Source organism: Polypterus senegalus, chromosome 12 (genome assembly GCF_016835505.1).
Source record: "Polypterus senegalus isolate Bchr_013 chromosome 12, ASM1683550v1, whole genome shotgun sequence".
NCBI classification, from domain to species: Eukaryota; Metazoa; Chordata; class Cladistia; order Polypteriformes; family Polypteridae; genus Polypterus; species Polypterus senegalus.
In genome coordinates, this window is record NC_053165.1 from 146386825 (window position 1) to 146411539 (window position 24715).

At 40.1% G+C, this 24715-nt stretch overlaps 1 protein-coding gene across 2 annotated transcripts in view; it reads right to left on the reverse strand.

Moving 5' to 3' along the window:
- Positions 1-24715, reverse strand: part of cgnl1 (cingulin-like 1) — a 107006-nt gene that overhangs the window by 77020 nt on the left and 5271 nt on the right. The window contains exons 2-3 of one of the 2 annotated variants that reach the window (XM_039770239.1): positions 18969-19142; positions 1907-3533 (exon numbers count right to left, since the gene is read on the reverse strand). In XM_039770239.1, coding sequence (XP_039626173.1) covers positions 1907-3499 — 1593 coding nt within the window. In that variant the 5' untranslated portion in view covers positions 3500-3533; positions 18969-19142. The remainder of the gene's footprint in view (positions 1-1906; positions 3534-18968; positions 19143-24715) is intronic. The other variant, XM_039770240.1, reaches the window with a different exon arrangement.

Sequence of the window (24715 nt, forward strand, 5' to 3'; positions counted from 1 at the left end):
TCACATGCTCTTCTTTCCTGGTTATCACTTTAGGATAAGGACAGCTTTTCAAAATATTGTGGGGTTTGCGCTAACTTTGAATACATAACAATGTCATTAATTTATTTTGCTAATAACAATGGATGGCAATACCTTCCTGAAAAGCATTTTTGCCATCTTAAAAAACATTTCTAGCCAACAGAGGATGACCTGATCTGCTTCAGCCATTTTCGTTCATATTTATGATGGGAAAGACAAATCAAAATTTTTACTGTTGCTCATTAAGATAGCAAATAAGAAGATCATCAAAGTGCAATACAACAGGCTCATCACCTTCACATAATCGTGTATTGCTCACAAATAGATGTTTTGCCATCACCTACAATTCATTCTGTAAACAAAACAAAATGAAGTAATAGTTTGTACTACTGAAATATTTGCGTCTTGGGAACTGCAGGTCTGACATTGTGGTCAGCAACACAGGAGCGCCGCAGGGGACTGTACTTTCTCCGGTCCTGTTCAGCCAATATACATCAGACTTCCAATACGACTCGGAGTCCTGCCACGTGCAAAAGTTCACTGACGACACTGCTATTGTGGGCTGCATCAGGAGTGGGCAGGAGGAGGAGGAGTACAGGAAGCTAATCAAAGACTTTGTTAAATGGTGCGACTCAAACCACTTACACCTGAACACCAGCAAGACCAAGAAACTGGTGGTGGATTTTAGGAGGCCCAGGCCCCTCATGGACCCCATGATTATCAGAGGCGACTGTGCAGAAGGTGCAAACCTATAAATACCTGGGAGTGCAGCTGGATGACAAATTGGACTGGACTGGCAATACTGATGCTCTGTGTAAGAAAGGTCAGAGCCAACTATACTTTCTTAGAAGGTTGGCGTCCTTCAACATCTGCAATAAGATGCTGAAGATGTTCTACCAGACGGTTGTGGCAAGTGCCCTCTTCTATGCAGTGGTGTGCTGGGGAGGCAGCATAAAGATGAAGGACGCCTCACGCCTGGACAAACTTGTTAAGAAGGCAGGCTCCATTGTAGTATTAAAGTTATACAGTTTAACATCTGTGGCAGAACGACGGGCATTAAGAAAACTCCTGTCAATCATGGAGAATCCACTGCATCCACTGAACAGTGTCATCTCCAGGCAGAGAATAAGCTTCAGAGACAGACTTTTGTCACCGTCCTGCTCCACTGACAGACTGAGGAGATCGTTCCTCCCCGACACTATGCGACTCTTCAATTCCATCCGGGGGAGTAAATGCTAACATTACTCAAAGTTATTGTCTGCTTTTACATGCACTTTTATTACTATTTAATTTAATATTGTTTTTTTGTATCAATATACTGCTGCTGGATTATGTGAATTTCCCCTTGGGATTAATAAAATATCTATCTATATTTAAAAAAATGTGCCAAAACTGCAGCTGATGAGGAAGTCTGAAGTCATACAGGATGCAGCGGTGTAAGAAAGGTTTCTGTGGAACAGGTAGTGCAGAGGTAGAATAAGGTTAATACTGTTTTATTCAAGTCAAAGATTCAAAGGGTTTGGGACACTGACACCGAGCCCTTGTAAGTACTACAATGAGCTGCATGTGATAAAACTCAAACTTCCCCTTTCATACTGGGGGGAAAAAGTTAAGAAAGTCAAGTAAGGTATATACGGCAAAAATACTAAATGTAGAAAATATTGTTGCCATGTGTACCTGTCAAACTTTATCTAAAAGTAATTTAATTCATATTACTAACAAAAAAAAGTCCAAGCATCACTGACAGGCTAATATACTGTATTTCAAAATAAGGAAACAATTCAAACTATTTGTAGAATGCTGTGGTGTGTTTATATTCAAAGCAATGCAGTCACATTTTTATTGTATACTTTCAGTTTATCCTCATAATTTAATTTGTAATAAATACCTGAACATCCTGCTCTGAAGCTGTAGCCTTGGTCAAGTTCCTGTTAGTAGTAGACGGTTGTGCAGTGTTTGTGGACAGCACTTTCACTGACCGCACACTCTTTTCTTCAGCTCCCTTAAAGCCATAAGGTAAAGCAGAATTTCTGTTTAAAACACTTCTGCTAACGTTGTACGCTGCACTCTTATCAGCGCCAATTTTATCCTGAAGCTTTCGCATTGGATCTTGGTAGTTTGGTTCTTCTTGGCTTTTAGAAGTTGCAGTGGTGGAAGTGTATTTGGCCATATAGGACAGCTTGTTGGCTCTCACTCCATCAGTAACAGTGTCTGATCTCATGGATGAATTTTGTTGCCGTAACTGGGATGGGCGAAGCAAGTGTTCAGTTGACCTGCCTTGGTTTCTGCTAAACTCATCCAAATATTCAGATTCACCCCGAAGGCCAAAAGGAAATGCACTATCAACACTTCTAGACCTCTTGCGATCTTCTGGATTGATCCTATTTCTACGTCCTGACCGACCCCTTCTTTGTGGGCTATCTTTTCCATCAAATTTATCTATTAATTCATCTACTGCTGGGATCGATCCAGTGTCAATGTCACGTCCTGTCCCTGGTAGAAAAGGTATATACCTTCTATTCTCATGCCTATTTACATTTTCAGCACCAAGAGCATCATCTTGATCTTCTAGACCAAATTTGTTGGAAGAGCAGATTGAAGTTGGTGTTGTAGATGAAGCTGAAGATCTTCTTGACCTTGAGGTGTCTAATACTGGTCCACTTGACTCTTGTCTACGCAGAGGAAGAACATCTGGTCTTGTTTTTTTGTGCTCCAAACTGGAATTGGCACTGCTCACAACACTAGAAGATCTACTAACAAGTTTTAAAGAGTTACCTGAATTATTAGCAGAATTGTGAAGTTTTATAGGTGGTTCAGATTGGAATATGGAGGGTGCAGTAGTAATTGGTCCATTTCTACTTTGTTTAAGGTTTTCAGGTTCTACAGAAGGCCTATGGTGAAATTTAAGTGAGGAAGAAGTCTTGGGCAAAGTATCCCATTGCTTGTTTTCCTTGTTTTCTTTATCGGAGGTAACTGAAACTTGTGCAGGAACTGTTGGAAATCCACCCAAGTTTAAAGTATTCTTCTCAGGATCATAGGGCTTTAAAAGCTCAGGGTGTCGTTGGAAATTAAGCAAAGTGGCCGTTTTTCTAGAGGACTGTTTGAACTCTGTACTGCCATTCTGTGAACCACTTAATTGCATATGTTTTTGGGACTTGTATTCCAAATGAGGGACCTCTGAATGTGGCACTTCTCCATTTGTTGTATTTTTCATAGAATCATACTCATTACTTTTACTTGAAAGTGTTCTGTGCACATCTCTAGATGAATCAGAATAGCCATTTTCAGCAGCTGTCTCAAACGTTTGAAGTTGCCTCTCTCGGTTATTTAGCACAACATAAGGGTGACCGTCTATTCCCTGCACCCGAATACTGACTCCATAACTTCCAGGTTTATTGGTTAGTCTTCCGGACTGTTCATATGGCAGGTAATCCTGTCTCAACTGAGTGCTGGGGTCACCAGCTAACTTATAAGAGTCCATTGTAGAGTTCAGACAAACAAACAGTCCAACAAAACTGAAAAGAAAAAAAAATCCAATTAGTAGCTGAAATAATGAAACCCTCAACACATTTAAAAATACAAACAGCCTACTGTAAAAATAAAATTATATTTTAGACTAAAGGACAAACTTTATCATTTTTGCACATTCTGCCTAGTATAAGGTTCAGCAACCATTTGAACGTGCTATTGCTCAATTTTGAATGTTTCTTCTCCATTGTTAAAAGTGGGGCGGCATGGTGGCGCAGTGGTGCGCTGCTGCCACTCAGTAAGGAGACCTGGGTTCACTTCCTGGGTCCTCCCTGCGTGGAGTTTGCATGTTCTCCCATGCAGACATGCAGGTTAGGTGCATTGGTGATCCTAAATTGTCCCTAGTGTGTGCTTGGTGTGCGGGTGTGTGCGAGTGCCCTGCGGTGGGCTGGCGCCCTGTCTGGGGAATCGTTTCTGCTTTGCGCCCTGTGCTTTCTGGGATTGGCTCCAGCAGACCCCCCGTGACCCTGTATTAGTTTATAACGGGCTGGACAATGACTGACTGACTGTTAAAAGAGATTATGCCATTTCCATATCATGCCAGAAGTCGCACTGTGACAATGCCACCTCTCTGTCATTTATTGCACAGTCACAGGTGAAGACGGTGACACCATGTTGAAAAAACGGAACAGCAAGGAATTTTGCTCAACTGTCAGAACATCTGCCCAATGTCAGAAAATAGACTCGGTTTGGTTCAAATTATTTTTATAACTTAATTGGCATTTAGGAGGAATTTACATGTTTTTCCACATTGCATTTGTTCTCATTTGTTTTGAGGCATTTCTGACAAAAACTAGTTATTTCACTCCCGATTTTGTAGGGCTGGTTGGGTGAGGCAATCCCTTGTGGGCTCTTCATTAGAACTCTATTTTAGATTACTGTCTTTCAACAATGTTAGGGACTATTATGATAATCAATCTTATTTTATCTGTCTTAATTACCAGAATCTAAATTATATACTGTATAAAATGATAAGCAAGCGACAGGCATTTACCAGCTCATTTGTATTTGCATTTTATATCTAATAAATGAACTCGATTTAAAAACAATTTAGAAGTCTTTTTTTTTTCCATTTTCCATAGCATTTGCTGTTTTGTCCTGAATACTGCACATTCCTGTGAATAACTCAGAGCGAGCACTCCTTAAAAGTGAGTGGGATTCCGGCAAATGAATGTGGCAGCAGCAACTATATTTCTGACCCCACTGTGCACGACGACAGACCCGTCTTACTCAGCTGCAAAATGCAACCAAGAACTCCTACCTCATCGTGTGGCTGTGTCTGCATTTGCTCATAAACCCAGATACCCCTGCTACAAGAGCAGGTTACTATGGGAAATGATTTAGAATAATGACTTGAACCTCAAATGACTTTAGATAGAAATAAAAAGAAATCTTTTAGTTTAAACTTGCAGAACAGTGACTTTCTATTTAGGCTACATAGTAACAGGCTCATTTGCCATATTTAACCTGTACATTACAATATTTATACACCTTTGTTATATCAGTGACAAAAAATAGCTGGGCTGATAGAAACATCTCTTGCTGTTACTGCAGTTAGTTCAGGCTTGCCAGACGGTTCACAAACCAGCCTAACATCTCAAAATCCCCTAAAATCCCCTGGCAGTCAGAAAAATGGACTTTCTCCAGCTGTATGAGAAATCTGCAAGCAATGACATATGTGATATTACATGATCAACAAAAGAGGCATTCCTTTATGCAAACTGACTAATTTTGAATTGAAACTTAGCATTTGCTTTAAGTATTTTTATTTGGGAAAAAAAGGGTTGAAAAGGAATAAACAGCCTAACTGGCCAGGAAAGAATCAACCCGTCAGCACCAAGTTAAGCCCATGTCACATTACCTGACCTCTAGTCAGATGGGATGTCAAACATGACAACTGGCATTTTTTGATCTTGATCATCTGAGGATGTCATTGTACACAACTAGCAAGGTATGTCAAATTATGCAACTAAGTGACAATGGTCCCGCACATTTTCAGAGGATTGAGAGCTCACCCCTTTCTCTGACAACTAATAATGTGCTCTTTGACAGAAAGTCAAAGTGAACTTTATTGTCATCTCAACCACATACAAGTATACAGACAGACAAAATTGTGCAGCTCAGGATCCACAGTGTAACAACATGAAGTGCAAATAATAATTGAATTAAAATTTTTATTTAAAACTAAAACACAAACAAGACAAGACATTGTGCAAACACAAGACAAAGAAGTAGCAGCAATATTGACGTGTAGTTAGCAATATGAACATTGATGCACTGAAACATTGTCAATAGATATGTAATATAATAAATAATAGATAGAGATAATACAGAAATGATCAGTGTATGACAATAGTTGTTTAAGACGTGTGTACACAATTTGCAAAGAATTTACAGTACAGCAACTTAAAATCGCTTTCTGTTGTGGTGGGTAAAACATGCAACATCAGAGTCTCCCTCTGTTTTGTTCAGCTGTAATATTCACAGGGGGCTACTGGACTTTCCTGAATTATTTGGTTAAACACACAGCTAATCGAGAATAACCGAGTGACATTTTTCAACTGACAGTGATTCAAAATTTTAATTGCTTGATGGCCTTGGAATAAACTAATTGGCAAACCAAAGTCACTAAAGCCAAATCATTGTTTAAAATTCAGTTTCTTACCAAGAATCCTAACACTACTTTGCTTTGGTTTACCCCTCACTACACAACTAAAGATTTGTTTTCCAAATAAAGAGCTCCAAAGATAGGATGTTCGAATAAGTATTCTGTCACATTAAATAAGAACTATGTGTTGATGTCTCGTGTTGCAATGCTGGCAAACACAAGGCTGGCAAAGGGCTCCATAGTTAAAAACAATATTGAACATAAAAAGAATCCACCTGTGAGAAACAAACATCGCAAAAATGTTGTTGAGATGATGTCACCAATAATGCTAAAAAAAACAAAAAAACAAATAGTGACCTAAAATGTTACTCTCTGTTTATTTGTTAGCCTTTTTTTTCTGTAATCGTTGGATTACCAAAAATAAAAAATAACCAAATGCAGCTAATAACTGCATTGAAAATAATCTGGCACAAACATGATAAAAATAAAGCTCGTCTGACACCATAACACAAGGGACGCAAATGAAAAATGAGTTTCACAAGAACCAGGAGATAAGAAGAAAAAAAAAATCAAAGTTAAACCGGACCAAGGTCAAAACCAAAAAGATCAAAGAAGCCAAATTAAAAGAGGAGCGCAGTACACATCCCAGAAGAAGATGAAAACAATGCAAATGCAAAAAAATCCTGACTCACTACATCATTGCTTACACTGTTTTTTTGAAATAAAGAATCTTGGATGATTTGAATAGCAGTCTGCCATCTTAAACAGCAAACAGTCAGTGAGATTATCCATCAAAACCTCTTAGCGACATCTAGACAATAGATAGATAGATAGATAGATAGATAGATAGATAGATAGATAGATACTTTATTAATCCCAAGGGGAAATTCAATGAGGACCAATAAAACAAAAATCACAGGGCAATAACACCGTAAACAAAGTTATAATGGGGCAGCACGGTGGCACAGTGGTAGCGCTGCTGCCTCGCAGTTAGGAGACCCGGGTTCGCTTCCCGGGTCCTCCCTGCGTGGAGTTTGCATGTTCTCCCCATGTCTGCGTGGGTTTCCTCCGGGCGCTCCGGTTTCCTCCCACAATCCAAAGACATGCAGGTTAGGTGGATTGGCGATTCTAAATTGGCCCTGGTGTGTGGGTGTGTTTGTGTGTGTCCTGCGGTGGGTTGGCACCCTGCCCTGAATTGGTTCCTGCCTTGTGCCCTGTGTTGGCTGGGATTGGCTCCAGCAGACCCCCGTGACCCTGTATTCGGATTCAGCGGGTTAGAAAATGGATGGATGGACAAATTTATAATTATTGTAAAAAAATAAAAGTACAAAATATGCACAGAAATGCATTCGGCAGTGTTCAAAACCACAGAATCATGACAAGAGCAGTTCGAAAAGTAGGAATCGTTCATTTGGAAAGACTGCTTTCAAGAACACAAGCACTATACAACATGTCCATTCTACAAGTATAGTTTGGTAAATGTACTAACCTTTAAAATGTATTAATCAATCTTTTTTTCTGACCTTTAATACTCCATAAAACTGCACCTCACAGAGGGTAATGTGCTGCTTGGCAAGTCTCTGTAGGAGAAGCAGCCCTGACTGGACACTCTTAACTCTTGGCCACTTTACAGCTGCTGATTTGTCTGACTGCCCCTCATTGAACTACAGGGGGAAACTTGGACCCACTTGGAAAAAGTAGACAAAGATGGGGAGAACAAGCAGACTACACAGGGAGCAGCCCAGCCTGAAGTAAAGCCAGGCTCTTGAGTCCAAAATAATACTCTCTGCAACACTGTGCCATCCAGTCCTAATATTTGAGTGAATCGTTATTAGCAGCAAGCGTACAAACCAATCCACTTCAAAACATTCAAAATAAACTTCATTGTTCCGCATATTATTTTGGCTAATTCAATAAAGCAAAGAAATAAATTGAAAAATGCTAGCGAAGGTTAGAATCTTGTATTGCATCAAAAATATTGAAGTAATTTATTGAAACAATTTGTATTTGTTTATATTGCAGATTAATCATTACACAACTCTTGATTTACTGTAATGTAATTTGCATGGCTCTTTGCTTGTTCAAAGTACAAAAGGAACTATATAAAAAACAGCCTACTACTAAACTGAGATATACAGTACATCTGAAGGTAAAAAAAAAAACAAATATTTTTAAAAAGTCTGCTACTGGCTAAAGCATCAATCACAGCAACTTCCTCTTTTGTAATATCCCAGTTCCTTCCATGTGCATAGCAGATTATGAAAGTTATAAGAGTCAGTTTCTCACATGCCTACATTTTGATAACATGTACGTATGGTCTAGTGGTTACTGTGTTGGACTTTGACCTACCAGGTTACCTATGTAAGTCTTCGTCCATCCAAAAAAAAAGAAGAATTATTTCCATATTTCCACACTGACACATAAAGTAACTCACACAGGGAGTTATACAGAGTTGATAGTAAATGATAGAAACTTACATATTCCACAAGGAAATGTTATGGCAGCAATCACGTGACACAGAATGATAAGAGAAATAATCTATTTGGATACGATTATCAGCTAAATATCTTTATTTTCCAAACCTGTTTATTCTCATATATGGTTGTGGGGTCAGCTAAGTTACTATAATCCTGAATCAGTCAGCATTGCTCCATATCAGTTTCAACCTACAAGCCCACCATGCCAGTGAGTTCATTCCCCAGCACTGAATCTCAGTGTAAATCAGATTGTGTCAAAAGCATCAATTAATATAATGACTAACGTCTGAATGTCTGAAGTTGTGAAATCCACTCAAATTTAAACAAGATTTGAGATGCTTACCCTAGGACGGTGATGGTATTGGCAGATGCTGGTTACAATCTATTTCCACCTGCACGTGAATTCCTTGCTTAGTAAGAATAGCTGTTTGCTTACATATATTTAAAATGAACTTGGAAGCGTGGGTATTAGTCACAAATTAGGAAACTGTTAGTCAGTTTTGGATCCAAGCCCATTGTTTCAAAAATCAAGCCTATAAAATACAGAGTGTTTCGATTGACCGGATACGTCTCTAAAAGTCAAGACGCCTGCTTTGTAACAGCTATGAAAAATGCCAGAAAGAATGGATATCAATGGATTATTATATTGTCCATCTTTCACACTACATGTCACTCCTCAGAAATGAGCTGATTTTATGAAATAAATGAACTGCCCAACACAGGACAGAATACAAGCAGTTTCGCAGATAAATACCCAGATATAAGGCTTATTTCATACCCTAACTTGAACTGCTTGCTTAACAAAAACTTTTACTTGATTAGTTTTACAAGTGCTAAATTCACAGCTACAAGCCGGTTTTGTACAGTTTAGAACATCAATCTGCCTGCATAAAGATGTGTCTTGGGATCATGAACAATCATTCATTGGCTAAACCTGCAAATTTCTCTCTCATTTCGGCATACTGTTGTGACAGATTAGGGTTTTTCTCGCACCCTTGTACCCTCAGACCACACGTCAGACACCAGATAAAAGTCCAAATAGTTATTTATTATAATAATAAAGTGCACAAAGCACCCTCCTCTCCACAATACTCAATAAATCACAATAACCACAATAATAAATAAACCAATCCTCCACTCCCAGACGCTTAGCCACCCTGCCTCCCAACTCAGCTCGCCGTCTGGGAGCTCCCACAGTCCTTTTATTCCTCCTGACCCGGAAGTCTTTCTGCCCAACAGTTCCACAAGTCCTTATTCCTTCCGGGTCAGGGTAAACAGTACTTTTCTTCACCCCGGAAGCCCGTCGCTCTTCCTGTGACGAACGTCCGGGTCATGGTGCCCAAATGAGTCCATTGGCCTCCCGACAGCGACTCCCAGTGGCCCCCAAGGTATCCAGCAGGGCTGTGTATAAAAACTACATAGTCCATGAGGCCCTGCTAGAATTCGGGGCCCGTATATGCTCTCGGGAGAGCTCCTCCTAGCGGCCAGGGGGTGAGGGCCGGAGTAAAATGCCGGCAATCCACCACACTGTGTAAATAATCCAATCTGTATTTTATAAATAAAGTGTTTGCATGATTACCTAAAGCACTTTACTCATGAAGTAACAAATACTGTATACAGTATTTAAGCCATGTGAGCAGAATCAGGATTAAAACTTAATCAGGTGTACAGACTGTCCAAACTGCCAAATACACATCACAGGGAGTTCTTTTATTGATGCGGTATGTAGCAAAGTAGACCATCATGTGTTGCAACTAAGACGCTCAGTTAAAGTTAAAAATAATGCCAAGTTTTCAAATACAAAACTGTGTTAAAAATATGCAACCAGTAAAGCAACTTTGATCATCTACCCCTTGAACAAAATTTTCAAAGAAAAACCTGACAAGTTAAGCACACCACAAGACAAAAAAAAGCTTCTCATTGCACAATGTCTCTCATTTCATTGTTCCCACCGACAATAGCTAGTTCTACCTGAAGTTAAACAGAGAATGCTTCAGACAGATCTGCAAGGCCTGACTGGCTGGCTAGCATTCAATTTCCACAGGAAAAGGAAACATGTGACATAGAAACGCTCCATCCATAAACACGCTGCATCAGACATCCACAGAAATAAACAAACACTATGCACAAACTGAAATAAATGAAGGATTAGGCCTGTTCATCGGCTCAATCAAACACGTCCCAACAATAAATATTAAGCATTGCCAAAGCAGAATGGTACACACTCCACAATGGCTTCCCGTGTATGCATGCCAAAAGAAAGTGAGTGTCAGAATCACTGGCCACGTTTAGCCCAGAGTCATCTCTTTTTTGTCCATCTCCCTCCCTCAGGTGCTGTCTCAAATAATTTACTAGTTTGTTTGAAGTTCTGGGGGCCCACCATTAACACCCCTTTGAGAAATATTAAGCCAAACTTGGTAACACTTCACAATTTGTATTCTTTCAGATTATTTTGAGTTAAATCTTCTTGGATTAAAGAATTTAAGTTGCATTCATCTTAAAAAAAATCCTCATAGCTTTATACTTTGCCTTGTTATCTTGTACTGCAACTTAATAAAATGAGCTCCTTCCCAGTCCATCTTGGCGGTGATCTCATCAGACCTGTCTCTACTGCAAAGAATCTTGGCGTCATTTTTGATTCCTCCCTTTCTTATTCCGCCCACATAAATCACATTAAGAAACTTTCTTACTTTCACCTCCGTAACATATCCCGTGTTCGCTCATTCCGCTCCTTTTCTAACGCTGAGAAACTTGTCCCTGCTTTTATCACATCCCACATTGATTATTGTAACTCACTGCTGGCAGGTGTCCCTTCTAATCTTATATCACAGCTCCAGTTGAATCAAATCTCGGCTGGAAGAGTCCTTACAAGAACCAGCAGAAGCGAGCACATCACACCCATCCTGCTCCACACTTCACTCGCTCCCTGTGTCTTACAGAATCGAATTTAAAATTCTGCTAATAACCTACAAAGCCTTAAACAGCCTTGTGCCAAACTACATCAGTGACCTTCTCCAGCACTATGTGCCTGTCCACCCACTAAGGTCCTCTGATTCTGGCCATCTTGTTGTGCCCCACACTAATCTACACTCCATGGGTGACTTCAGCTGTATGGTGAGTGCCCAGACTCTGGAATGACCTACCGAAATTAATCAGGTTTCTTTTAAAAAACAACTCAAAACTCATCTGATCAGGAAGTTTTTTAGCTCTACTTGACTTTATTACCCTTCTCTCGGTTTACCTCCATGTCAAGATGTTCATGTAACCCGTGTGTGTGAGTTCTAGACCATCAATTATGTTGTCTGTTAGGCTTTTCTCTGAATTTACTATCTTACTCTCCTTTATTTATTTTTCTGGTTTAGTAAAATGCTATATACTGTATACCCTGTCGTTCTTTCTTAAACTCTGTAAAGCGCCTTGAGCATGGGAAAGGCGCTATATAAATAAAATACAATACAATACAATACAGTTTATTTTTGTATAGCCCAAAATCACACAGGAAGTGCCGCAATGGGCTTTAACAGGCCCTGCCTTTTGACAGCCCCCCAGCCTTGACTCTCTGAGAAGACAAGGAAAAACTCCCAATAAAAACCTTGTAGGGAAAAATGGAAGAAACCTCGGGAAAGGCAGTTCAAAGAGAGACCCCTTTCCAGGTAGGTTGGGCGTGCAGTGGGTGTCAAAAGTAGGGGGTCAATACAATATACAGAACAGAACAATTCCTTAAGACAGCATAATAATAAAAATTTTAGAAGTACGGTTTAACAGTAGATGATATGACATAATTAGGTTTGGATATTTTTAGAGTCCTGGAGACCTCATCCATCTAGCTGCCTCCCCATTTGGCCATGCCACGGCTGAAACGTTGCTCCGATGAAAGGACCCCTCTTTCTCATGATTCCTGTGATCCTCCAATGCATTATTATTATTATTACTGTAGCTTATTACATTACTGTGGTGGTGCTGACTAGGGAAGGCTCTGCTTGAGAAAAATCAAAAACTGAATCACATATATGTCAAAAATATAAACAAGGCAGAGAAGGGAATCAAAGAAACACAATAACACGCTCTGTATGCCTTTTAACACTGTGTGCACCACCTTGAGACAGACCAATGTGATATGGCGCTAAATACAACAATTAAATTGTTGCTCAACATTCACTACTATGTACCTCTCCTATCACTAAGGATTCTGTGAAAATGTTTTAATTGTTCCTTGGCCATTCAAATTATAAGAGATAAAACAATACAATTTCACACGTCTACCAGCAAATCATATAGTGTGCTCCAAAACAAAAATAGCAAAAGCACAGTTATTTTAATTTTGCAAGATTTAAATCACAACAGTTTAGCATTCATGTCAGAGACAGGTTATAGTTCCTTTCATATTCACCAAAGTTATAATCACTGCTGACGTAAACTCACTAAAATCACAGTTGTCTTATTCCTAAACATCTTATTAAGTCTAGAACAAAACAAGCACACTGTCGGGAAGGAACAAAGCTAAGAGATACTATGCCTAAGGGCCTATTTCAGCTTGTCAATTAGTTACACAAAGAGTCATCTCAAACCTTTCAGTTTTTTGACAGGGGGAAAACACAAACACACAGTGTATAGCACTGCTGCCTGACAGCCCACCATCCTGCATGTTAAAATCGCAGTCCAATCACTCTCTGTGTGGGATAGGTACCTTCTCCACGGCTGCATGGATTTTCTCCATGGACTCCACTTTTTTTCCCATATCCCAAAGAAGTTATGTACAATATCAAGTGATGACTCTAAATTTACCGCTATGACCAAGTGTCCCAACTAAGGTGGGTGTCTGCCTTGTGTACAGTGTAGTCAGGACAGGCTTTAGTCGAACTGGAGGAAGAAAAACAGTAACACAAGGAGTGATGGATGGAAAAATGCAGATTGATGCATTTTCCTAGCAAAGTTACACATTTGTAGAACTGCAGCGTTATCTTAACAAATCTACACTTTCATAACTTTTCAGAAGATCACTTGAAAGCAAAACTAAAAACCAGTTTCAACCAAATAGAAAGCCTGAACTCAAAAGAGCTCTTGTCCTGCTCACCACATAGAAGAGGAACATGCCATTTCATTTACTCTAGTAACCAGGTGACATTTAAAAGATATCTTTGGAATGCAAGATGAAATCAGAAAATCCACGAGGACAACAGGCAATAACACACACACAATCAGGAGTGTTAAACTCAGTTCCTGGACGGCTGCAGCGTTTGCAGGTTTTTATTCCAGCCACGTTCTCCATTATTAACGAATCCCTAATGCTGATGAAACATACTTTGTTGTCTTGATTTTAAGTGACTTGCATTTTAATGGTTTCATTATTTCTTTAAAACAGCAGTCAAACAATAATGAGATGTAATTCAAACCAACCTGTGACCAGGCTAACTTTGATCTCATTTATACCCGAGTCTTTCACACAATATCTGTCTCAATAAAACTTTTTAAAAGATGCAAAATGAAGGTTTGAGAAATATTCATTAGTTGTGGTCTACAAAGCATTTAGATGGTGACAGAATGACGGATGTAAAAAAATGAGAACACTGACAACCTTTTAACTCTTTCAGGGCTGATGTCGACTTTTGTCGAAATTCATAGGTCGAGGACGGCAATCGGCTGTAAGCTGTGATAAAACTCGCCCTTATGTTTTAGTTCGACTCTCTTTGCTAGAAGGAAAGTTAAGTAGCTTTGATGATTTAACCTCGATTCCCTGTGTGAGTAGCAAAAAGCAAACAACCTCTAAAATGGCATCGACATCTGGCAAGAGACTAAATACTCCATGGACGTTTTACGTATTATCGTTGAATCGGACTCTTACTTTTTGGACTTGGAATTTGATGCAAGTGATCAGGAGATGGATATTGAAAATGAAAGTGGGGTTCCAGCATCAGCTGATCAGTACCCAGTTGACTGTGGTGCTGAACACATTTGTACAGATTATACGCCTACAGCAGCATTTGCCTGGGAGGACCACCACTTATGATGACAAAAGGTTCAAACCATATTGCGTCACACTGCGACTGCTACCGCTGCCCTACCGTGCATTCCTGCTGGCCATTGAGGTACCCCTGCGCAGCCACTGCCGCCAGAGATCCCAAACATGCGCCAACAGCAGCCACAGCACGTAGCAACAGACATTTTATGATGATTTATGTGTAAAACCATTGCTTTGTGTGCTTTACAGAAGTTCAGAAGTTGAGTTTTCTGGAAAAATATTCGGCCCTCAAAGAGTTAATTAAGTAATAGATTTCATTAACAGCTAATTAGGAAATCGCTACCCAGGACTGTTCAAGGCGCCAGTGTTAGCCTCTTACTCCTTGCTAAGAGTGGAAGTAGGACACTTCATAACTGCTTCTCATGTCCTACTCTGAGGTTGGATAAATTCTTATCCTAGTCAGACGTTTACTGCAACTCCTAGGAGTATTTCTGGGACGCTTGATAAATACGGGCACAGGACAGACATCAAGCCTAGTTTTCTGGAGCACTGAGCCATTTGTACTACTCACTGTGGCAGCAGGATGATATACATAATGGAAGCAGGTTGCGGAAAACTGGACTGGTCAAGTCAGTGTTGGCACAATACAGCTGAAGACCTTCAGGTTTTCTAGGTGTAAAAAACTGTGCACTGTGTTAACTTGTACCGTGTAATATTTTTGTATGTGTTTACCAAAAAAAAGGCATTGTGTAAATTAAATGATGTCTAGTCTCGCACTGACAGTCCACAGAGGGTAGGAGATTTTTAAATAATTACACTGAACACGTCGTATACCCAGATTTACATATTAAGAAGGCAAGCGAAAATCTGTGTACTTGAGCTATAAACCTCTACTTAGCCATTCACTCCAATCTCACAGATGCAAAAAAAAGAAAAAATTGCCGTTTATATTGACAAAATGTAGGCCGCATTCAACAAATAGAGCAGGTAGTAAAACCTGCTTGTATCACGGTTATTTTTTAAAGAGCAAAGCCCACACAGAACAAAGCAGCTAGTGTTACAGGGAAAGAATGAGACGTGCATTAAAAAAGAAAAAAAAAAAAGAAAGAAAAAGAAAATAGTACTTTTAATCTGCATTTTCCAAAATCAGTTTTAAGCAGATTTTCTGATAAAACACATCTCATACTTTCCACAAACCCTGCAAAGATTAGGGAGGGGTGGGGGAAGAGCACAACTCCAAAAGAGAACACAATATGAAGGAGCCATCCAGACTAGAGGCCCTTATCCTAAGAAAAACAATTTAGCTTTGAGGATACAATAGCTGCTTTGAGTCCAAGTATCACATGTATCCAGCACTGCTATTTTCCTTACATTGTGCTCCATGTAGGCACTGCCTTCTGTCAAAGAGGAAGTGGCAGCTCTGCTCCATAGGGCCTGGCGAGCTACTTTCAGAAGTAATCCTGCACATAAACCTCTCCACGATAGCAAAGGTTAAATGTCAGAGAAACACTCTCACCAAAAAGAGGTTCTCAGTTTCATTTTGGATAATGACTGCAAAAAAAAAAAATGTCCTTATTGTTTACTTTTGCTTTACAGTAAACTATAATACTGAAAGGTCATCTGGTCTGGGCTAGGGCAAAGAAAGGTCCATCACAAGACATACATACACACACATTTAATTTAGTAAAAAATAACTTACTTTCCTTAGTACATGAAGCAGTCTGAACTAAAATGTTCTGATGCATTTCACCCATCCATCCATTTTCTTATGCCAAGCAGCTTTGGACAAAAAGCACAAACTAACCTCAAACAAGGAGTCTACATTGGAAAACATACCTGGACGTGGCAGGCCATTCAGAGTAGCCAGTCAAGCTAAACTGCAAACGTTTATTAAGAAACTGTAGAAAATCCTCAAGGAGAATGTGTTAACTCCAGAGAGACAGGGATTTGAACCCAAAGCCCTAAAGCTGTGAGACCACAGCATTAAATGGCGCACCATCATGCTGTCACATTCATGTCATAAAGGGGATGTTTAAAATCATTAAAAAGGAGTGATGGTCAGTAAACTCAAATCTGATGTCAATATAAGAAAGAGTAAAACCTGGGGTCACAAAGTTTTTTTTTTCTTATGATGGCATAACTGGTGTGTTTCATACCTTAAAATGGGGTTGGGGGTTGCAGAGTGGGCACAGATTTGGCAAGTAGTTATAATAATTCCTTAACTGGTTACAGATATGCCAATATCACAAAAACTATAAACAGAAGAAATGACATCATGATCATAAATAACATGTCTCTGTACGAGGAAATGGGAGAAGTGAGTACAAATTCAGGAGCACATGAAGTCACAGGCATGTGACAAGCGCAGCCTACCACTCAGGTCTGGTCTGTACAATCTCTCTGTATTGGATGTGGGCAAATTTATGATTTTTAGGTTTTCTAGTCATCAAATTTATTCCTTCATTCAAGGAATGTGGGAAAAAAAAAAAAAATCTAAGTCATCTAAAAATGTTGTTACATCTTTTAATATCATATGAAGAACTTCCAACTCATTAGATAGTGATGTAGCATATGAGATGTATGGATTGAAGTTGTCATGTTAAGCTAACCAGTGGAGTAAAGAACACCAATTCACAATGAAGAGCAGCAGACATTTCAAGGGCTACAAGAGTTTTCCTTTAGCTTGGCAGAGCATATTACTCATTTTCTCATTCCACAGCTGGGAAGATCATAAGATCAAGAGAAGAAGGGGAGTAAACTGTGGCAGGAAGGACAAGAAACTGATACAAAATACTATATGTACTTTATATACACTGCAGGTAGAATTTTATTTGTTTGTATTTATAAATATACACTTAAACACTATACACTGTTACATATGCCCATACTATTGGTAACTTTTGAAAAGACCACTATGCCTAGCAGGGGCGGCACGGTGGTGCAGTGGTAGCGCTGCTGCCTCGCAGTTAGGAGACCCGGGTTCGCTTCCCGGGTCCTCCCTGCGTGGAGTTTGCATGTTCTCCCCGTGTTTCCTCCCACAATCCAAAGACATGCAGGTTAGGTGGATTGGCGATTCTAAATTGGCCCTAGTGTGTGCTTGGTGTGTGTGGGTGTGTTTGTGTTTGTGTGTGTCCTGTGGTGGGTTGGCACCCTGCCCAGGATTGGTTCCTGCCTTGTGCCCTGTGTTGGCTGGGATTGGCTCCAGCAGACCCCTGTGACCCTGTATTCGGATTCAGCGGGTTAGAAAATGGATGGATGGACTATGCCTAGCAATTTTCGCCAAAACATGTACAGTAGGAGTATCTTTTCATGTTAATATAAAAGTTCACCCGGTATCTATATAAAATACCAACACATTTTACAAAAATGCCAACAAGAATCTCTGCAAAAGAGAAAATGAGCTGTTTAAGAAGGGTTCATTTTCTTGATGGCTTCCATTTTTGCTGACATGGCTACCACAAGTGAATAAACAGTTCATTATCAACGCACGCAACACTCTTGTACTATTCTGACAGCTCCTTGATCATACACTTATGTTCACTGTTTCAAATAAATAATGTGTCAACTGAAGAAAAGAAGAACATTAACTGTGTAAAACATAACTCAACTCTGAACTACTTTTTTTTATCAGGTTTATGATATTACTAATCTGTAAGCATTCATAGGACACAACAGCAGAGGATTTGTTTTCAGTGCTCTTTTGACATTTGTCACTTCAGCCATAAATGCCTAGCAATGTTAATTGGTAAAGAAAATTCTGTTCATTGATGTAATCATAATTTTGTGGTCCAGTAATATACAACCACTGTTCCACTGTAATGACCTAATCACTGATAGTTTCTCCAAATTCCACTGACTGAAGGGTTCTAAACAGTCTTGTTAACCAAAACCAAGATGAAGGGTGCGGGCAAAAACAACACTCACAGTATTCTATGAAATGTCACAAATGAAAGACTTTTTGATTTCATTGTTTGCCGAAAACCAAAAAACACACATGAAATATTAATACTTAACATTTTTTTTAGCATTACCTAATTTCATGTTTTGTTGGTAACACATATATACCTCAAGTGTGTGAATGTAACATTTAAAGTAATGACAAGTGGGTTCAATTCACAATCAAGGTGTGAAGGGGTCTTTGTGAAATACTGAACACACTGACGGTTCTTATTAAAACACCGACTTGTACCCCCTCAAAAAAACTGTCATGCCAATAAGTGTCAAGTCACTACATATCTCTGATAGCCAGCTTAATATGTACACAAGTTAAAGGGTGACATGCCATGCTGCTGTTACAGGTTTAGGTCCTTTGCAACCCTGAATTTTGATAAATTGGTTTGAAAAACAAATTAATTGATATATTAAAATGATATCTTACTGTTCTGCTATAGTTTCCTCCCGTGTGCCACAGATGTGCCTGTAGGTTGCCTGGCGATTCTAAATTAGCTTGCTGTGAGTAACTGTGGGTGGGGGTCTGGCTTGGGTTAGTGCCCAGGATCAGTTCCTGCCTTGTACACAATGTCGCTAGGATAGGCTGTGGCACCCAGAAATCCTGCATTAGAATAAGAGGGTTTTAAAAAAATGAAAGAATTGGTATGACATATGTTTTCAAATGCTAATTAAATTTTTGTTTATCTACCACACTATACATAAAATTGTAGCAAAAAAACTAAAAATGACAACACAAGATTAATGCTGTTCAATGTCTAATACATAAAAGGAATATGCAAGTCTTTCTCTAATAAAATGAATCATGTATAAAATAACTACTATAACCAATTACAGTACAGGTAGTCCCCAGATTACGGACATCCGACCTACGACTTACGAATGGGGCCGCAGCTGCGACGCATGCGCCTCAGTAACTGCCGCTCCATCATCTTCAGCCATTCGGTACGCTGCAAGCAGTGGCTGGACGGAGGCTAAAGGGGGCCGAATCCGCTTCTCACACAGTGTAGTGTCCCTCGGGCGGCTCCCTCCAGCAAGCAGTGACCCGTGGTCCATAGTCACCAGGGCCACAGCTATCACTCGTGTGCAGGACTGAGGCTTGATGGGGCAAATCTCTGCTCGCCCACTACGTCGCCGCAGCTACTGGTCCTGACTGGACGCAGACTGGATGGAGCGGAGGGGGGCATTTCACTGCCCGCCCACCACACACGGCTGCCCCATTCGTTCTCAGTGGGCGGCTGGTGATGCTGCCAGCGGTGACCCGGTTGTGGCTGAACGGAAGCCATTGAGGGTGAACAGGGTGGCAGGGGGTAGCACTGTAGTGTGCCTCAGGTGGCTGCCTGTTGAATGGAGGCAGTGGTGGGTGATTCACTACCTGCCTTTGGCCGCACCATGTTCGTTCACGGTGGGAAGGCAACACAGTGTGGTGGGCGGGTAGTGAACCACCCCTCACCGCCCCATTCATTCTCAATAGCAAGCCTGCTTGTACTGTTATGCACATAGCAGGAAGTTGTCTCTTGTCAGTACATCAGACGTGTTGACGACGGGTGCCTTCCTGCTGTGATAGCGTGTACAGTGCCGTGCAGGAGAGCTCATCTTAACCTTTTGTCTTCACCCATCAAGAATGTCTCTGAAACACAAATCTGATGCAAGTGCTGGTGATACAGTAAAGAAGAGAAAAACCATCACCATGGAAAATAAAGTAGAAATAATAAAAAGGTCAGAGAGAGGTGAAACTCCATCATTCATTGGCAGAGCACTTGGTTACAATCGGTCAACAATAGCATTTATTAAAATAATGTACCTGTTCCGACTTACATACAAATTCAACTTAAGAACAAACCTACAGTCCCTATCTCGTACGTAACCCGGGGACTCCCTGTATATGGAAAACATGACAATGTATCAACTGGAGATTCTCAACAATTAATTATGTTTACAATAATTCACTTTCTATTAAATATGAAAGAGAGCCACAAGTGTGTGTATTTTTTAACTGGCAGGGATCACTCTACCTATAAATTCCACTGGAAGTACCCTGCATACTTCCAGTGGACCAGTAAAGCCTTATTTCTGTGTTTCTGATATGGTAAACCAAAAACTTACGAAAATCTCAAACAAACAAAAGTCAGAAAAATAAAGATATATTACTAGAAAAGCACTGCAGACACTTCTCCCATGTATGACCCACACACAACTTAGAAATGATTAACTGTGCCAGTGAATGCATGTCATTCTAAAATCGTGAACAGATATTTTAAATTACAGTATTAATCAATGTCTGCTTGATGAAGTCTCTCTGCTGCGCACTCATCACGTTAGCATTTTTCAAATACCTAAAGTAAAACTTAGAAACCGGATTAGACCCATCACTTTAAAAGCTGTAATATGCTGCATCTCAGCACAGAAGGAATAAAGAACTCCTTGCAAGTTCTCTGTCTTGTCTCGTCTTGTCCAAATAAAGCACTGTTCGCTCTACTCAAGCAAAAAATGACATGGCAATCTGTGTGTTGGCACATTAACATGCCATGAAATTGCAGGGCTTAAAATTTTGAAACAATTGTCTCAGTTTCATATGACTGACCTATCTAATAATACAAAGTTCCAATGACCTTAATTGGAAAAGGATGAAAGAACTGGATTAATTTAACATTTCCAAAGAACACCGCTAAGAGATTATGCCAATTAATAACAACCTGGGGCAGCCACAACTGTTTTGATCCAAAAATTGTCATTTCCAGTTACTTATTGATGTTATTTTTAAACGGAACATCAGACTTCACCTTATTTATCAATCATAGCCAGTGCCAGACCAGCAATGCTTCACGGACACGTATGAGCAGACAGCAGACGTGGCACAGCTACCTAGTTACTCTTCTACACACGCAGCAAACATCTCTCTATTATAAAAAGAAAATCTTAGGAGGGAGACGATACGTGATCTTCTCAGAAGACAATTTGATGTCCCGCGAGAGACACTTTAACGTCACGCGAGACAAGGCAGTGAGACAACATTTAAAACAAGTTCACGGACATCTAACCAAGCAGTTGTTGGAATGCTTTTGGCAGCCACAGTTCATGTGCTCCCAGTTCTTAAAACAATGACAAGCAGAACACGCAGCTCGCGAGCAGCAAGTCAGCAGATGATCTGACCGCTTCTCCTTAGCATGTGTTCAGACCCACTTCACAACGTGAGCAGCAGAGACGCCAAGTGGTAAAAGGACAGCTGCCATACAGGCTTTGAAATGATCGACTCAAAGCGCGACAAGCAAAAGATGCAGCTTGCCAGCAGCAGCAGCAGAAAGACAGCAGATGATCCGACAGCATCTCCTTAGCATGAGTTCAGCCACCCCACCTTCACAACACAAGCAGCGTTATACATCCTATGAGAAAGAGATTTAACCTCGCCCGGGGCCGGAAATAAAGGACAAGTATTGTTTTTACAAAAGTTTTAAAGTAAAAGTGAAAATAATGCACAAGTAGCAATTCCCATGAAAATAATAATCTCTTTAAATTGTATATCTGGTAAACCAAACCCAGGGGTGGGCGAGCAAAGCAAGCAGGCAGCGGAGCCCCCTAGTACTTAAATAATATTCAGTCAGTAACACAGAGATGTGTGAATTGTAGACATTAACACAACCTAAAAACACACAAGAAAAGCCCCAGGGGCCTCCTCCAGATTACTGATACTTACCACTATAAGGGTCATAAAGTGTCTAACATTCTGTTTAAGACCGTCACATCCTGAACCCAAAAAAAGGAAATTTGTCATTAAACATGGAGTTGTTTCCTTTTCTGAGACAGTATCGTTCCTCAGCTGAAACCTACAAAAATGTATTATGGCACTTGACACCTGATTTACATTTTACAAGCTATGAGTTTATTCCTCAGCAATACCTATAAAGTCATTACTTGGCCTAAAAGCGCCTTTCTGGGGTTGCAGCATACAATGGTATACACCCAATATTCCTAGGTTTCCATGTTCTCACACCTTTCATTAACACCAAAGCAGACCGAGTGGAAAGGCATCTCAGAAACTGGATTTTAATGCAACGGATTCACTCCTGGATGAAACCGAATGAGGACGCATAAAAAGAATACAAATTGTTCTGTTAATTAAGCCCAAAGAAAACACATTTTATGACCTGCTAACATGTTAATGCAAGGAGAGCAAAATAAAGAGTGACAATTTGTGGTCAACCAGTTCACAGATGTAGCAAGTTAAGTGTTTGTGCAGGCAATTAAGTACGTATTTACTCAGCCAGCCCAGACCGGCCTCCATCCCATTAGTCTGAGCACTTCCATCACGGTGGTAAAAAGAGATTCACCTCGGAGCACAAGGACAACAAAGCACATACTTGGGTGCATTTGGGTGCCAGATGGTATAAACAAAAAAAATGAACGGCTGAGGATTTTAATCGGTTGGTGTTTTTTGGGGACTGGGCCAAGCTGGCACCTTAACTATTGAAAAAGAGGACCAGGATATTAACTGGTACAAAACACATCTTGATAATCTGGAAGAGCCAAGAACTTGATATAATGTTTAATATAAATGACGGCATCGCATCCCAGTGCTGAGAGGACATTTACTGGTTCAGTGGGACAAGCTCTCCCTACTGGCCTACCAACACCACCTGCGGTGGAACTCTGATGGCTGTAATAATAACCAAACCTGTCTTCACCTCCTAAAAGCTGATACAAATCAGGCTGCAAAGGTCTATGGTACCTCATAGAAAAGTACAAAGTGAAGAAACAAATTCTAACTCGAATCCAGAAGCAGCAAAAATTAAAATGAATTAAATAATAGTCTGAATTACCACATACCATCTTAATTCAAGGTGTTCATGAGAAATATAATGATTTAAATCATGAGGTAGAAGTACATAATAAGAATAGTCGCATCAGATATTTGAAATATTACAATGTGTACTTCAATTTAAATGTCTGAAGTTTCGATATTCTCAGCTGTAACAGAAATTTGTCATTTTCCACCCACTGATATTGCCCCATAGATGGTTAGTAATGGATGAAAAATAGCATCATGTTCGTAATCACTGACCTAGAAATAGTGTAAAACGATACTCTACGTGCTGCGGTGGGTTGGCGCCTGCCCGGGATTGGTTCCTGCCTTGTGCCCTGTGTTGGCTGGGATTGGCTCCAGCAGACCCCCGTGACCCTGTGTTCGAATTCAGCGGGTTGGAAAATGGATGGATGGATGGATATTCTACGTGCTTATGCTTAAAATATTACACTTTTAACTTTCTGGGACCACCAGTACAGAATCAAATATCAAAACTATGATCAAAGTCGTTATCAGCAACCCACATGTTTATACTACCAGTGCCCATTTGTTCAAAGTTTTGCAAAAAAGAGGAACTTTTACTCCTCTGTATCACATAAGGGTGATCCCCTAGGACGAGCTGGTGTGGCCTGCACAGCTTCAGGTCCTTCTGATCATGTCTGCTGGAGACGCCTATTGGTTTACTTGTTATCATAAAAACAGCCTAAAAATGAGTGTTTCTTCTGGTCTAGCGGGCCAGCTAAAAATCATTAAACAAAAACTTGATGCCAAGCATAACTAGACACCAAAACGAGTCAAATGGTATATCATATGTGGGGATTTGCTTGTACTGTTGAGTCAAGATGAGCCAGACAACAAAATAAATTAGTGATTTCAAAACGTTCTTAAGAACACAAAAAAATAAGTGGTCAAAAATATAGTTCTTCATTTACATTTCATTGATGTAGTCAAACATACAGATAACAGGGGTGTACAAGCAGTCCTACAAAACCTGTACATGTGGAGGAGTAAAGGATGACTGATTGGACATCCACTGTGGAGAATGAACCGGCACTGGCGTATTTCAGACATCTTTTCATAGTCACACCATCAAAACGTGTTTCTCACTGCACCGGTTGGTTCACCATGTGGTGCTGTAAAATCAACGTATGCTCCCAACTTAAAGTGTTTCACAGATACAATAAAATCGTCCCCACATTCAAACAAAGTGAGCACAGGCAGGTGAAATGACTCTCTCGGGTCACACTGTGAGGGAATGAACTGCGGACTTTGTGGTTGGCGGCCAAACTCCCACATAATCAGACTGAGCTACCAAGATTCAAGGGGCTTTTCAAGATCAGCCTAAAAGAAATTGATATTCCTGTAATAGTTTTCCA